This window comes from Glycine max, chromosome 15 (genome assembly GCF_000004515.6).
Source record: "Glycine max cultivar Williams 82 chromosome 15, Glycine_max_v4.0, whole genome shotgun sequence".
In the NCBI taxonomy this organism is placed as follows: Eukaryota; Viridiplantae; Streptophyta; class Magnoliopsida; order Fabales; family Fabaceae; genus Glycine; species Glycine max.
This window is the reverse complement of record NC_038251.2, coordinates 10,834,479-10,848,220: the sequence shown is the minus strand read 5'-3', so window position 1 is coordinate 10,848,220 and position 13,742 is coordinate 10,834,479. Positions and strand designations below refer to the sequence as shown.

General features: G+C 33.8%; 1 protein-coding gene across 1 annotated transcript; it reads left to right on the top strand.

The window, feature by feature from the left end:
* Positions 1 to 6,923: 6,923 nt before the first annotated feature.
* On the top strand, positions 6,924 to 12,700 carry LOC100782322 (C-factor). Its single transcript, XM_003546245.4, has 6 exons — positions 6,924 to 7,172; positions 7,796 to 7,948; positions 8,462 to 8,555; positions 8,932 to 9,014; positions 11,303 to 11,456; positions 12,027 to 12,700. The coding sequence occupies exons 1-6, from the start codon at positions 7,017 to 7,019 to the stop codon at positions 12,260 to 12,262; spliced, it is 876 nt and encodes a 291-aa protein (XP_003546293.1). The 5' UTR covers positions 6,924 to 7,016; the 3' UTR covers positions 12,263 to 12,700.
* Positions 12,701 to 13,742: the final 1,042 nt, after the last annotated feature.

The following is a 13,742-nucleotide window of genomic DNA, read 5'->3' as shown; positions in this document are numbered from 1 at the left end:
ATCTAAAAGCAACATGTTATCCTACAATTCATCACATATTCAATTTATCACTTATACATAATTTTAATCATAATTTCATGATCCTAATATAACTATTTATCACGCTAATCTTATCCAAAAGATAAACAAATTATACAAAAATGTTTCTCACAACATGGGGAGTAAAACCCATCAAACAATTTCAAATAATCATATAGGAAGAATTGCAATATAATAAACATCTCAAAATAAATCCCAATTTGTTCCTTTAAGGACCCCTACACATATTCTAACCCCAATTGTGATAAACTCATCCCTTATCTCTAAGCGGGCTCACGTGTGTATTCTGGTAGTGATAGAGACATCTCTAGCAGTTGTTTAAGATTCTTCAAGCTCTTCCTCTGGTTGCTCTATTAGGGTTTCCAAGCGTTAGAGCGAAAGAGAAGGGATTGAAGCCTTCATTTTACTATCTCCATGCGAGGGACATTTCCCTCTCTATTGATATTCCTTTGCAAATCCCAACGGTGAAAGTGTGAGAACGTGAATTGTGAACTTGGTGTTTAAATTTGACGACGATCCAATAGTTAAAGAGTCCATTATCTTAGTTTTATTGGAACAAGTCTGAGTGCATGCGGGAAAAAGAAAGCTACAATGTGAAGGACATTTCTCTCACCACAGACATTGTTTCCCAAATTCCAACGGTGAGTATGTTAGAAAATGAGTTTCAAATCTTCTTATCAAATTTCATGACAATTCAATGGTTAAGGAGTCCGGGATCATTTTTTTACTGGTTTGGGTGTATACGGAAAAAAGAGAAAGCTCAGTGCGAGGGAAATTTTTTCACCTCAGATGTTAATTTACAAATCCCAACGGTGGAGATCTGCAGAAATGAATTTCGAACCTAGTTTCCAAATTTCACGGTGATCCAACGGTTAACAAATTCGGGATCATCGTTTTACTGAGACAAATTTAAATGTATGCTGAAAAAAGAAAGAATTTTAGGAGGAAAAAAGAAAACGAATTTGAGAGAAAGAGAGAACGTAGAAAGTCTGAAAGCTGACTTAATATGTCTCTATTTATAATTATGATATTCTTAGCCTATTATTTACTCTATTTTTTTTTATTTTTATTATTTTATAAACAATAATTCTATTTTATTTCCTATCAAATAAATAAATAAAATATTTTTTATTTTTTTAAATAATTATTTTAATTAATAAAGTTATTTCTCCTTATTTATTTAATTATAAAAATCTCGTCATTTTTTTAAATTCTATTTATTTTTAAATAAAAATACTTTTTAATTTATTTTTTAAAAAAAAGAGATGTTAAAGGATATATTCACGGCTAAGCTTCCATAAAAAAACCCTTCAGTCTCTCACGAACCTTCCATTTGCTAATCCTCTAAAACAAATCAGAATTCGGAGTATGCATAGCTCCATTCTCCTCATAAACAAATTTCATATTGAAAACTCCATCGCTCGACTTCCTCCAAGCTATAATTTCATCTTGATTCATATCTAGCCTTATGGTCATGTTAGTAACCATTTGTAGCATAGTAACCATTTGTAGCATAGTAAGTGGAAGATAATCTTTATTTAAATCAATCTGCCTCCTCTCATCTCTACTAATATAATCCACTACAGATTTTTGCAATTCAAACTTAAGGGTAATACTAGCAGATAAATTTGCCAATCTTCCACAGCCTGGTAACCACTAATCATTCCAGAATTTTATTGACTTTCCATCCCCCACCCTCTAAATAATGTTTTGACAGTAAGTATCCCAAAAAGAATATAGACCCCACCAAAAATTACTGCATTGTCTTAACTTATTAATCACAGAAAGAGGATTAGAGCCACAACGATACTTGCTACGAATGAAAAGAGCCTAAACTGGAAGATCTTGAGCACAAAATCTCCAGTTTACTCTCATCATAAAGGCTTGATTAACATCTCTCATTTTCCTCAGTCCTAGTCCTCCATGCTTTTTAGGATTACAAATCTTATCCCAAGAAACTGAATGCATCTTTTTGTCCGTGGAGCTATGTCCCCAAATAAAATTCCTGCATGCTTTATCAACATCATCAAAATGGATTTAGGAAGAAGATTGATTTGTATCACATAAGTTAGTAAGGCTTGTAGGACCGACTTAGTGAGAGTAACTCTTCATGCAAAAGATAATGACTTCGCCTTCAAAGCATTCAATCTCTGATGCACTCTATCAATTATAAATTAAAAAGTATTACGGGAGGGTCTATTATGAAATATTTGAACTCCAAGATACTTGCCTAAGTTCTCACTCCACGGTATCTTTATCTCCTCATTCAGATGTTGTTTCATTTGCCTTCCAACATTATTTGAAAATAACATCCGAGACTTATCCAAACTAATTTTTTGTCCCGTGCTCCTGCAAAATAAATTTAAAATATTCTTGACTAAACGAACTTGGTCAAGCGAAGCCTTCACAGAAAGAATTACATCATCCACAAAGGCTAAATGAGTAATAGGGGGACCATTTCTGCTCAATCGAATAGGGCGCCAAATACCTTGATCTGTAGCTATAGAAATACACAAATCAAAGAGGTAGAAGTTAGGGGATCGCCTTATCGGATGCCTCTCCATAGGGAAAATTCCTCCAAAACTTCTTCTCCATTCCAAAAACATTCATTGAAGTAGTAGAAAAGTAGCTCCAAATAAAATTCATCATATGATTAGGTAGACCAATATCTACCAAAGTATCCCTGGTAAATTCCCATTTTAATATATCATATGCCTTCTCTAAATCTATTTTAATCGTCATCTACCCAGTTTTCCCTTCTTTTTTCCTCATGGAATATGAAAAACCTCTTAAGCAAGCACAATATTATCCCCACTTTGACAATTGGGGTAAGGCTAGATTGGAAATGACCCACTAATTTCCCCATCATTGGTCTCAAGCGTTGAGAGATAAGACGAGTCATAGCTTCATAAATAACATTACAAAAGCTAAGAGGTCTGAAATCTTTAATAAAATTGACCTCACATTTCTTCAGAATCAGAGTTAAAAAAGTTTGGTTCACTTCAGCAATTTTTGTTGGATCCTAAAAAAAAGCTCTAGTGAAATTGTAGACATCTCTCCCCACTACACTCCAATGATGTTCGAAGAACAAAACATGAAACCCATCCAGTTTTGGTGCTTTGAGGCTCCCCATAAACTTGATAGTTTGATGGATTTCCTCATTTGTAGGCATTCTACTAAGCTTATTGATCCAATTCTCTTCTAAAGGAGGGAAGGCATTATTAAGAACATATGGAATAACAATACCATTGTCCAAGTACAAGTCCTTATAAAAATTGGTGACAAGACTTTCAACGGCTCGAGTATCGAAGATCCAATTACCATTCTCATCTTTCAACATATCATGTTTATTCCGCTTCCGTCTGATCGTTGTGATACCATGAAAATACTTGGTATTGTGGTCCCCCATATACAACCATTTAGCTTTAGACTTTTGAAACCAATGAAGTTCTTCTTCAGCCAAGACTTGTTCATATTCTATCCAAGTCTTCTTATATTCTGAAGCTGCCTACAAATCAAACATGCCACTACTTGTGGAATCCACCCTTGCCAGTTCACGTTTCAAACTAGTTTTTCTCCTCCATATGCAACCAAACACCTCTTGGTCCCAATGTTTGACATCCTTAGTTCAGTGATAGCATCACTTTACGAATCTGCCCCATTTTCTTTCATCCAGTGGCCTCTCACAAAGTTAACAAATTTAGCATGCATAACCTAAGCCGTTTTGAACCTAACAGTTGTCTGTGTTGATTCCTTTTAGATGAAGTCTCATGACGCAAGCAAAATGGCCTATGGTTAGATTTAAGCTAAATTTGGTGGATCAAAGTAGCCTCTTTGAACCTCAACCTCCACTCCATATTAATTAAGCAATGGTCAAGTCTCACCCCATTTCTTCTATTTCGCCAAGTAAGAGAATCTCCTTAAAATCCTATATCAATAAGACTACATTCATGGACAAAGTCTAAAAAAACTTCCATATCTCTATGCCCCCCTTTTGAAGCACCTTCCGCACTCTCCCTGGTAGACAAAGTGTTGTTGAAGTCACCAACAATGGCCCATTCTCCAACTACAGTGGTACCAATCTTAGTGAGATCATCCCACAAGGTTTATTGCCTAGCACCATATATTGCCTTAAGGAACCATGATCTCCGATTGTGCCATCTCACTTCCATATGAATGAATTGAGGTTAGCTCCTTTTAACAGTCACACTCCAATTATTTGTGTCCCATAAGCACCAGATTCCACCCCAATGTCCACTAGCTTCCTCCACACAACAACCTTTAAGACCAATTCTTCTAATTATGCTTCTTCCTTTCTCACCACTAGTTTGAGTTTCCAAGAGAATCAAAAAGGAAGAATTATTTTGCTTCATTGTATCCTTCATAAGCGTGTTAAACCCTTTACTAGTCATTCCACGATAATTCCAACTTGTAACATTCATGAGGAAACTATATGATTAATTGGCGAAACACCACCATTTTCCACCAGGACCATTGCAGTCCCTATAATTGTCTCATTCGTATAGTCCATATCTCCATCAGTCACCAATGAGTCTCCTGTTTCTAACCTTTTGCTTAGAACAAAGGCTATATCGCCTTCTCATCATGATGCACATTAATAATGGGAAGCTCACGAACTTCACTCATTGAAGCATAAGAGGCCATCTTTATAAGTCATAAACTCTCATCATAAGTTCTGCCATCCTTCTTGGCTTCATCAGTATCTTTCTTCATCACCTGCTGGAGAATTTGTGCTCCTACTTGTTCTTTGTATTTAATCTTAGAGTTGACAGTCTTCTTGAAATTAGACTTTCCTTTAACTCCATAGTCCCTTATCTTCACACCCTTTGGGTTCTTACCCCCCTACGAGTTATGAACCTTCACTTGCAATATCTTTTGTGTATTTTCCTTCATAAATTCTAACGGGATTTGAGATGGTCCCACGTATTTTTGGTAAGGCACATATTTGTTATTGGCCACAAATTTGTTAATGGCCTTCACATTATTAGCATGCATGCCATCAACACTCTTTTTAGCAACAATATTTTTGCTATGATCTCCCTTATTTAAGGCATCCCCACTAGCATAACTCCCACCAATCTTATTCGTTTCCAATATCTCCTTATAAGAATTTGGTGCAATATTTTATTCCTTATCAACATATAAGATCTCATATTTGTTACTAGCAATAGAGTGCTTTACTGTATTTCATTTATTAGAACCCTCATCGAAATCTTCTTTCTTATTTTTCACAATATTTACCTTGTTTCTCCTAAAAGGGCGTTAGACAATCATCCACTTACCAAAACTGCTTTTTACCATGTTATCTTTTATTTTTTGCTTCTTGTTCCACTCAACGAAGGGTGCATAAAATCACACCCCAATTGCTCAAATATTTTTCACTACAACCCTTGGCCCTACTAATGTTGCTTAAGGTAATCCCGATTTGGTGGGACCATTGTCCACATGGCATCCATATCATTGGAGACCAAAATAACTGAGTCTTTTCCAGCAAATCGTTGGTTTAGATGGTATCGAACTCGATCCCCTTAAGGAAGATCTTAGATTCGAACCTTGTGCATGAAAAAAATGTAGTTGGGAGGGAAAAATCATACTAAAATGATTAATCAGGTTCTCCGACGAAGATTAATCATCGACAGAATTGATGGATACACTGTACCGACATGGTAACAAATAACTACATCTTTTCTTCTTGTTTTTCTTTAGGTTTGGTTATGAAGTGAAAAAACTCATGTAGTGACAATAAGGGTGACTTATCTATTAACTTTTTCACTATTATACTTAAAAAATCAAACTCTACTTTTTATAATTTAAATTAACTAATTTAGATTTAATTATATAGAAAAAAAATCAAATAATAATATACTTATGTTTATTTTTATCTTTTCCATACAAAATTTAATAATGAAAACTTTATCATTTTGAGGTAACTTATTGTTATTTTTATTTTTTTTTACTCATTTTATTATTCAATTACTTAAAAAAGTAAATTGTAAAAAATTCATAAATATCCTATACTTTGCATAGATATAAATACTAGTCTTCATTATAACATAATCACCCTATTTTAAATACTATTTTTTCTTCTTTTATAATTTTTCACTACCAATACTTTATCAATGTATCTTCATTTTTTATGTGTATATATAACATTGAATCTTGTTTGTGTTGTGTAAAGTTGGTAAATGTATACATCTGAACTGGGTTGAAAAAATATTAATCTAAATAGAATTGAGTTTATTTTGACTGACCTAATGAATTCATTGAATTAGATTAGACTAAAAAAAATATAGTTCTAAAATCAATCAAATCTATTTTGATTGGCCCAATATTTTTTATTTTGAATTTGTATAAATTTAGACAAAAAAATAAAATGGCCCAATATGTGAACCCATCCAATAGACCTAGCTAGACTTAAAAAAAATACTTATATAAAATATGAATTGATTTAACTCAATATTTTTCACACTTGAATCAAAGATCTATTTCAGATCAATCCTTTTATTTTATCATTCTTAGTGTTATATAAGATGTTGAGTTTCATTCATTGGTTATTAGTCTGAGTCAATTTTTATTTTTTTTTATAAAGAAGTCTTAGTCAATTTTTAAAATTGTGATTTAAAGTGCAATTAAAAATAAATTCAAATGCTATTATGATATGTACATAAAAAAAGATTTTCACGCTGTTAAAAAAAGAAACTTTAAATATTTTCACAACACTGTTTTTTACTTAATATTGTATCATAACTTTTTTTTCCGATTAATCTTTAATACGTTGTATCATAACTTGTCATCTACAAAATTTTACTAATAACAACGTTGGTTTATTAAAAAATAACAACGTTGGTTGGGTTCTTTACTTGGTTGTTAGGAAGCCACGCTTCAAGGTGTTGTGCCCATCAACACTACTGACTAGTACGCAAGATAAGAGCTTGACTCTATTTTTTGATGTTACAATGCTATTGCCGCCAACCCAACAACACTCTTTGATGATGGCATCTCATTCACCGCGGATTTTATCACTCACCCGAAGGGCCTTTTCTTCTTGTTCCTTTCAAGGAGAAGGGGTTTCTATGGTTCAAGGAGCTTCCAGAGGAATTGGCCTCGAATTTGTGAGATTCTTTTCTTACTTGCACACCATCATTGCTTATCTGGGCACTGCCCACATTGTCAAAATTTCATGTTAGTGTCTGAAGATGCCTTTTTTATGTGTTTTCGTCTTAAAAATTTTAGATTCAAAAGTATTAAACTGTTAATTACTATAATTGTGCAATGGGAGTAACACCGTAACACTAATTCACTCTTATTTTTAGTATGTTGTGTTTACTTTTTCATATTGTCTGTGCGGAGGTACTGTAGCATTACAAATAATTGCAGTCAGTTTATAAAATATTTCTAAAGCAGAACAAAAATTAATTTCTAATTGACAAATTTTCTTAGGGGCTAAAAATCAATGAATCCATTACAAGTTGATGATTCAAGAATGATAACAAGCCTTTTCCATATTCTTCAGTAGTGCTGTGCAGGCTGTTCTAGTTCTATCGTTGTTTATTAATAAAACTATGCAATTTGTTCTTTTGACAAATATATGATGCATGGACACCCTTTTTCATTTTAATCTCTTAAAGCAATCTGATGGGTTATCCTTTAATTCTCAAGAATCTTGGTTGTGATATTAATCTAATAATTTTGCTGACACAGTTTTAACACTGCTTTCAGTTTCTTCCATCTACAGGTAAAACAGCTTTTAGAGAACGATGATAAAGAGCATGTTATTGCTACATGCCGTAATCCTAGTGCATCAACTGGGCTTATCCATCTGAAAGATAAATTTGCAGACCGCCTTAGAATTTTGCCGTTGGATTTGACTGTTGAGAATTCAATCGAGGTTATTCTTCTTTTCCCATAATTGTTTTCCTTTTCATTTGCTCCAATCGAAGCATCCATTTAGGCACCAAGAGGAGGCTTCATAGCTCTTCTTGTTCTTCATTTCTCCCTAGTATCTGTAAACTTCTTTACAAGGTTAGATGGTAGGTTCTATGCAGGCCAATATGGGTAAGGATAGATATTATCAAACATTATTTAAACCTAAATGATATTTTCCACATATCCACCTTAATCCTGTTGTCAGCTGCAATATAGGAGCTACTGATGTTAAGCAATTCAATTGTTTATCAGCCGTTAGCTATTGTTAAAAGGAGGGTATGTTAGATGGCTTGTACGACAATTTGTAGTTTAGGGGGGAATGGGTTGGTGCAATTTTCTTTTAAGCCTATTTACATCTGAAAACATAATTATGAAATCCATATTCCCTCTTAAGGATCAGGACAGTACACTGTTAGATTTAAATAATTCCAAACTTGTTTGTTTGTTAAGATTTGTGCATTTCAAAATATTTCAGGCATCTGCATTGTCAATAAGAGAGACATATGGCCGTCTAAACCTTCTCATTAATGCGTCTGGGATTCTTTCAATACCTGAAGTAATACATCCAGGTAAAAGTTTTGTTTCATTCTTCAATAATGGACTTATAATATCCACTGCCTATTGTAGCTTTCTGGAAGTTTTAAGATCCTACAATCTCTGATAGCAGTATAAGTTTTTATTCATGTGTCCCCCCACCCCCACCCCAGATCACACACACCTCAAAAAGAAAAAAACAAACTAAAGGATACAAGATGAAAGAGCACATGTTTTTAGCATATTTATGTAAGAAAAAATGGGAGAAAAGAACTTGCTCCTGTAAAGAAGGAAGTATGAAATGGGGGTTATTCATGTAAAATTGTGAAATAAAGTGCGATTATCTTGTTTTGAGCTTATGTTTCTTACAAATACAAGGCAGTTGATTATATAGTTATCTATACAATACAGAAACAACATTGAACAAAGTGGAGAAATCATCTTTAATGCTTGCATATGAGGTTAATGCAGTGGGTCCTATCTTAGTTATCAAGGTAACATAAATCTAATTTTAATTTCAACACTTTTTTATTTATCTATTTATGATAGTTTTAGAAGTAAATATAGGTTCTTTATATGTATGAGTGGGTTATAGAGGCCTTAGGATGCTGCAGGAAGAGACAGAAATGAACACAATAAATAGCTAATATGTTCATTCTAGTGAATTGGTGGCTGTTGTTAGTAAATTCTAAAAACAAATCATTAGCTTCCTATAGTGGCTCCACAAGAATATCTTTGCTTAGAAATTGTTCCTATTTACATAAGTTCAGGATAGCTAAAACTCATGCTTGTTTGCATGAACTCTGAATTGAGATATTCATTTAGATATTTGATGAGTCATCATCCTATTTTTGTCAATTTATAATAATGGACGATGCCACCTATTATACATTTCAACAGAATAGGAATGGTTATTTGATGCAGTTGTCAATGAGAAAAGACAATGGCTGTCCTGCTATTCCTACTTATCTGGCACATTGAGCTGGTTAAGGATAGCAAATAGATGTAAATGATTTCAGTTGGTAAGAATGAAATTGCTCTGGCTCTTAGTCCTGTCTATATACTCCTTACCTTTTGCATATTAAGTATTATGCATTTGAGCTTTAAAGATTGCCTTCCATTCTCTCACTACATGCTTCTCTAAAATTACTCTACAATTTCCTATGATGAGAGCAGTGCGATTTGTTTATTTCCTCTGTAATCTGTCCTTGATTTCTCTTTGCATCTAATAAACAAGATTGACTATGGGTACACAAGACAACTTCTGAATACTATTTGTTTCAGCTCTACTAAAGCTGGATAATCCTCCAAACCTTGTCAATTCCATAAAAACACCTACCTTTTGCAGTACCCCTCCTTGTCATTATCCAAAGACAGGATAACTACCACTTTCTCCACATCAATAATTTCAGAGACATGATTCACAGGTTCAATTGTATCCCAATCTCTCTAACAAAAGGTGCCTTGCCATTTGTCTGCCATCAATTGTATCTCAACTGCTGTAGTCCTTCATCTTATGGACTCACATCCCAAGATCATGAGAGTGCGACTACATTGATTAACGCGTAAACCAGTATTAAATATCTCAATGACCGACTGAGAATACCAAGAGGATTATCTTGTACACAGTTCTATGTGATGTGAGGGCATAATATAGAGTATGATGAAACATGACATTGAATGCATTGTTAGTTTTTTACTTCTGACAAAATTCAAATTGTCATAGGTTAGTTGGATTTGGAATGATATATTTTTTTTTAAAAAAAAGAACTGCTGTTGTACCAGTCAAAAACTATTATAATGAATTATTTTATAAAATGGACCTATACTGATGGGAACGCCCAAGGAGAAGAAACCTTTTCAGGTTTATGTCTGTAGGCCCAAGAGGGGAAATGGGTCTAATTAGGAGTAGACTCTTTGTGAAGGGATAAGTTAGTTAGTTAGAGGAGAGAGAGAGTTGCTGAGAGGGAATTCTGTTATAAGGATAGGGGGTAATGATTGTGGGGGATATGGATGAATTTGGAAATGAAAATAGGAGTCTAGAGAATCTTCTCTGACTTGGGGGAGCATTTGCTCTCATATCTTTCTGCATTTTCTCTATTTCTCTGCTTGTTTTCCTTATTTTCAGCCCTCCTCAGATACAAAACATATCATATACCATATGGTTATCAGCTTATATATCAAGTTATATAGCATACCATTTGTGTGTCTATGCATATGGCATGCCCTAGGGCACCTGTTCCAAGAGATGCACATGATGAATTGTTGCTGAAAAATTCAACCAAGCTTTTCAGTTAACTGCTATAAATAGATATGGAGCATGAAGGTTTGACACATGAGAAGAAACTACTTCACAAATCCTCTTAAATTTCCATTCTGTCCTGCTTACTTTCATAAAATGGTTCTATAACTATTCATGAAAAGTATCCTATTAAACTCCTTACTGACACCTTATCAGCTCCATTTGATTTTGAGTAATTCACTCAGTTTTTTACTTCATGCAAAAGTGATTAGTTTTGCCATTCCACTGCCCACAATATTTTATCGTAGTAGGAGAAGTTGTTTAAGGGATATTGGTCCTTCCATGCCCCCAAAGAAATAATTTTCCTTTAAATTTTACCTTATTTCTTTAATTTAATAGTTTTATGCAATAATTACAACTATGACATCATTGTTTCTGTCTAGTTTCGTAAGTGTTCCTTTATCTTCAATTAATGTATTAATATGTTTCCAATAATTTGAGCCATTATTTTATATCTAATTCTGTGAATTTTAAAATCAGCACATGTGGCCTCTTCTAAAAGTAGGAGGCGGCCACGGGACTGGAAGAAGTGCTGCAGTGGTGGCTAGTTTGAGTGCAAGGGTTGCATCTATTGGGGACAATCGTCTTGGGGGCTGGCACTCATATCGATCTTCAAAGGCTGCTCTTAATCAATGTATGATTTTTTTTATTATTATTATCTTTGTCACAAGATATTCAATATGATAACTATAAGTGTCTAATTATGGTATTACTGAACATGTAATATGAGTCATGTATTAGTGTACTAGATACTACACACGACATTACCATGTTAAAGACTGGATTTTGGTGGAATGTTTGAGCAAAAAAGCACTCAGCAACATAAATATTTATAAACATCTCATAATGAATTACACTTAAGAGCAATGAAAAAAGAAATGTAACTCCTTAGGAAAATAGTAAATCACTATACATGAATTTGTCTATTCTACTATCCAGATATTAATTCCTTAGGAATGGAAACCGTTTCCAACTACATTAATCTCTTTAGAATCCAGATGACTAAGGCATTTCGTCAGTTGACGGTGCTTGCATGAAACCATACTTATCTACTATTGATTTTCGATACCCTACAAGTTTGGTTTATTTTATATTTGCATGTTATGCATTGGTGAAGTATAAATCAAATGATTTTGAAGTTGTACAACAAACTGTCTGAAATGGTAATTTTTGTTCCGATGTTTTCCCCCCTTAATTCTAACAGTATCAAAGACTGTCTCCCTGGAATTTGCAAGAAAGAAGGATCCAATTGTATGCATTTTACTGCATCCTGGTACAGTTGACACAGATCTCTCTAAGCCATTTCAAAGAAATGTTCCCCCAGACAAGCTCTTCACCAAAGAGTTCTCAGTTCAGAAGCTACTAAGCATCATTAACAATGTCAAGATCCATGACAATGGCAAGTTCTTTGCCTGGGATGGAAAAGAAATTCCTTGGTAACCCTGTCATAACAGGTAAGAAATATATCAATAATAAGTTTCACAGCTGCTCTCAAGACAAAAATTGTTTTTCATAAAATTCTTTGATTCATTGATGTTTATGGAATATTGGAGAAACAGATACTAAAAAATGTTTGCTGTACTGACGTGGATAGGAATTCGTACTCAGGTACTTAAGAAAAGAGTTTGTATTATATTTGCAACCACTAAAGTAAAGAAAATTCTTCACTTTTTCTCTCAATCATTTAGTGGCCTATTATGCGTTCTACTTGTCCATAGGGCGTTCCCCTTGAAGCATGTTTTGTTTGTTTTGTGGCTCATGTAGTGTTGTTGTCTTAACGCTATTTCATTGGGAAATATCTTAGGTTGGGCTAGTTAGGATTAGAATTACAATGTATAACTATTGATACTTTTAATTATTAATTAGTTCATTCACCAAGTTGTGATTTTTCATAGTAAATTCATTTGATATCGTTGGCATAAAGTAATATTGCTTATGCTTGTGCTGGTCTTTCATTTGATTTTGTCTTCAACGGCTTCAAATGGTTTTAACCAATTATCCTCTGAGGTGTTGCTCTTTGGCAATGTCACCATCCATTCTCGAATTCTAACACTCACCCACCAGCAAAGATTCTCTTGTCGGGTCATGTGCCTTGTACAGTAAAAAAATCGCCAACAGAGAAAAGAAACCAAACTCTTTTTTTTATTGACAAATATTAGTTTGTTAGTTTTGTTATGTTAAAAATGTCAGTTGAGAATTCGAACTTGCGACCTGTTTTCTGTCCCTTCTCCCTTCACTCTTCTCCAACCTTTCTGGGTCAACCTTATATCTTTGAAACCAAACTCTTGTACCCTTTCTCCACTTTCATTTTTTTCCATGGCACCATTTGAAGACACTCTTTCGGCGTATGATTTAGTTTTTCATCTTCACACCTTTTATGGGCATTCACGACACAGGTTCTGGACAACACCTTGGTCTGTTCAGCCTCATCAACAACGGACATTCAAGTAACCACGAGTTTGGTGGAGTTTGATGTGTTCATGAACCAAGAGTGCATAATATAAGTACTGTACGTGCATGTAAGCTCTGTCATTTGAGTTTCAAAATGAGCAGAAATAATATACAAAAGATGGCTGACCAACTCCACTAACTCTACATTTCAAGTATATCAAATGCCAAAAAGAAATTAATTTGTTTGCTATTATGTTATATCACTTAAGGAGTTATCAGCATACATAATAATTTAATATATGGATTAATAATAGATATTAACACTTAATGTCATAGTGGAAATTTTACAGAAAATTAATCATTTCAAACTAGTATTTAAATATGATTAAGGTTGTTTACATGAAAACTAAGATAGCCGTCTAAAGCTAAGGTATGTTAATTTAAGCCTGTTACATCTTGCCGTGAAACGAGGGAGTTAACACAGAAAAGATTTAAATTAATGGATCATAAATAATCACATAAGTAAATT

What these genes read in the sequence shown, in the direction of transcription:
- LOC100782322 (XM_003546245.4), top strand. Translation starts at nt 7,017, where the DNA reads ATGCTATTGCCGCCAACCCAACAACACTCTTTGATGATGGCATCTCAT. An exon ending in ACCTGAAGTAATACATCCAG is followed by an intron (nt 8,556 to 8,931) that starts GTAAAAGTTTTG and finishes TATACAATACAG; the next exon opens with AAACAACATTGAACAAAGTG. An exon ending in AAAGGCTGCTCTTAATCAAT is followed by an intron (nt 11,457 to 12,026) that starts GTATGATTTTTT and finishes TAATTCTAACAG; the next exon opens with TATCAAAGACTGTCTCCCTG.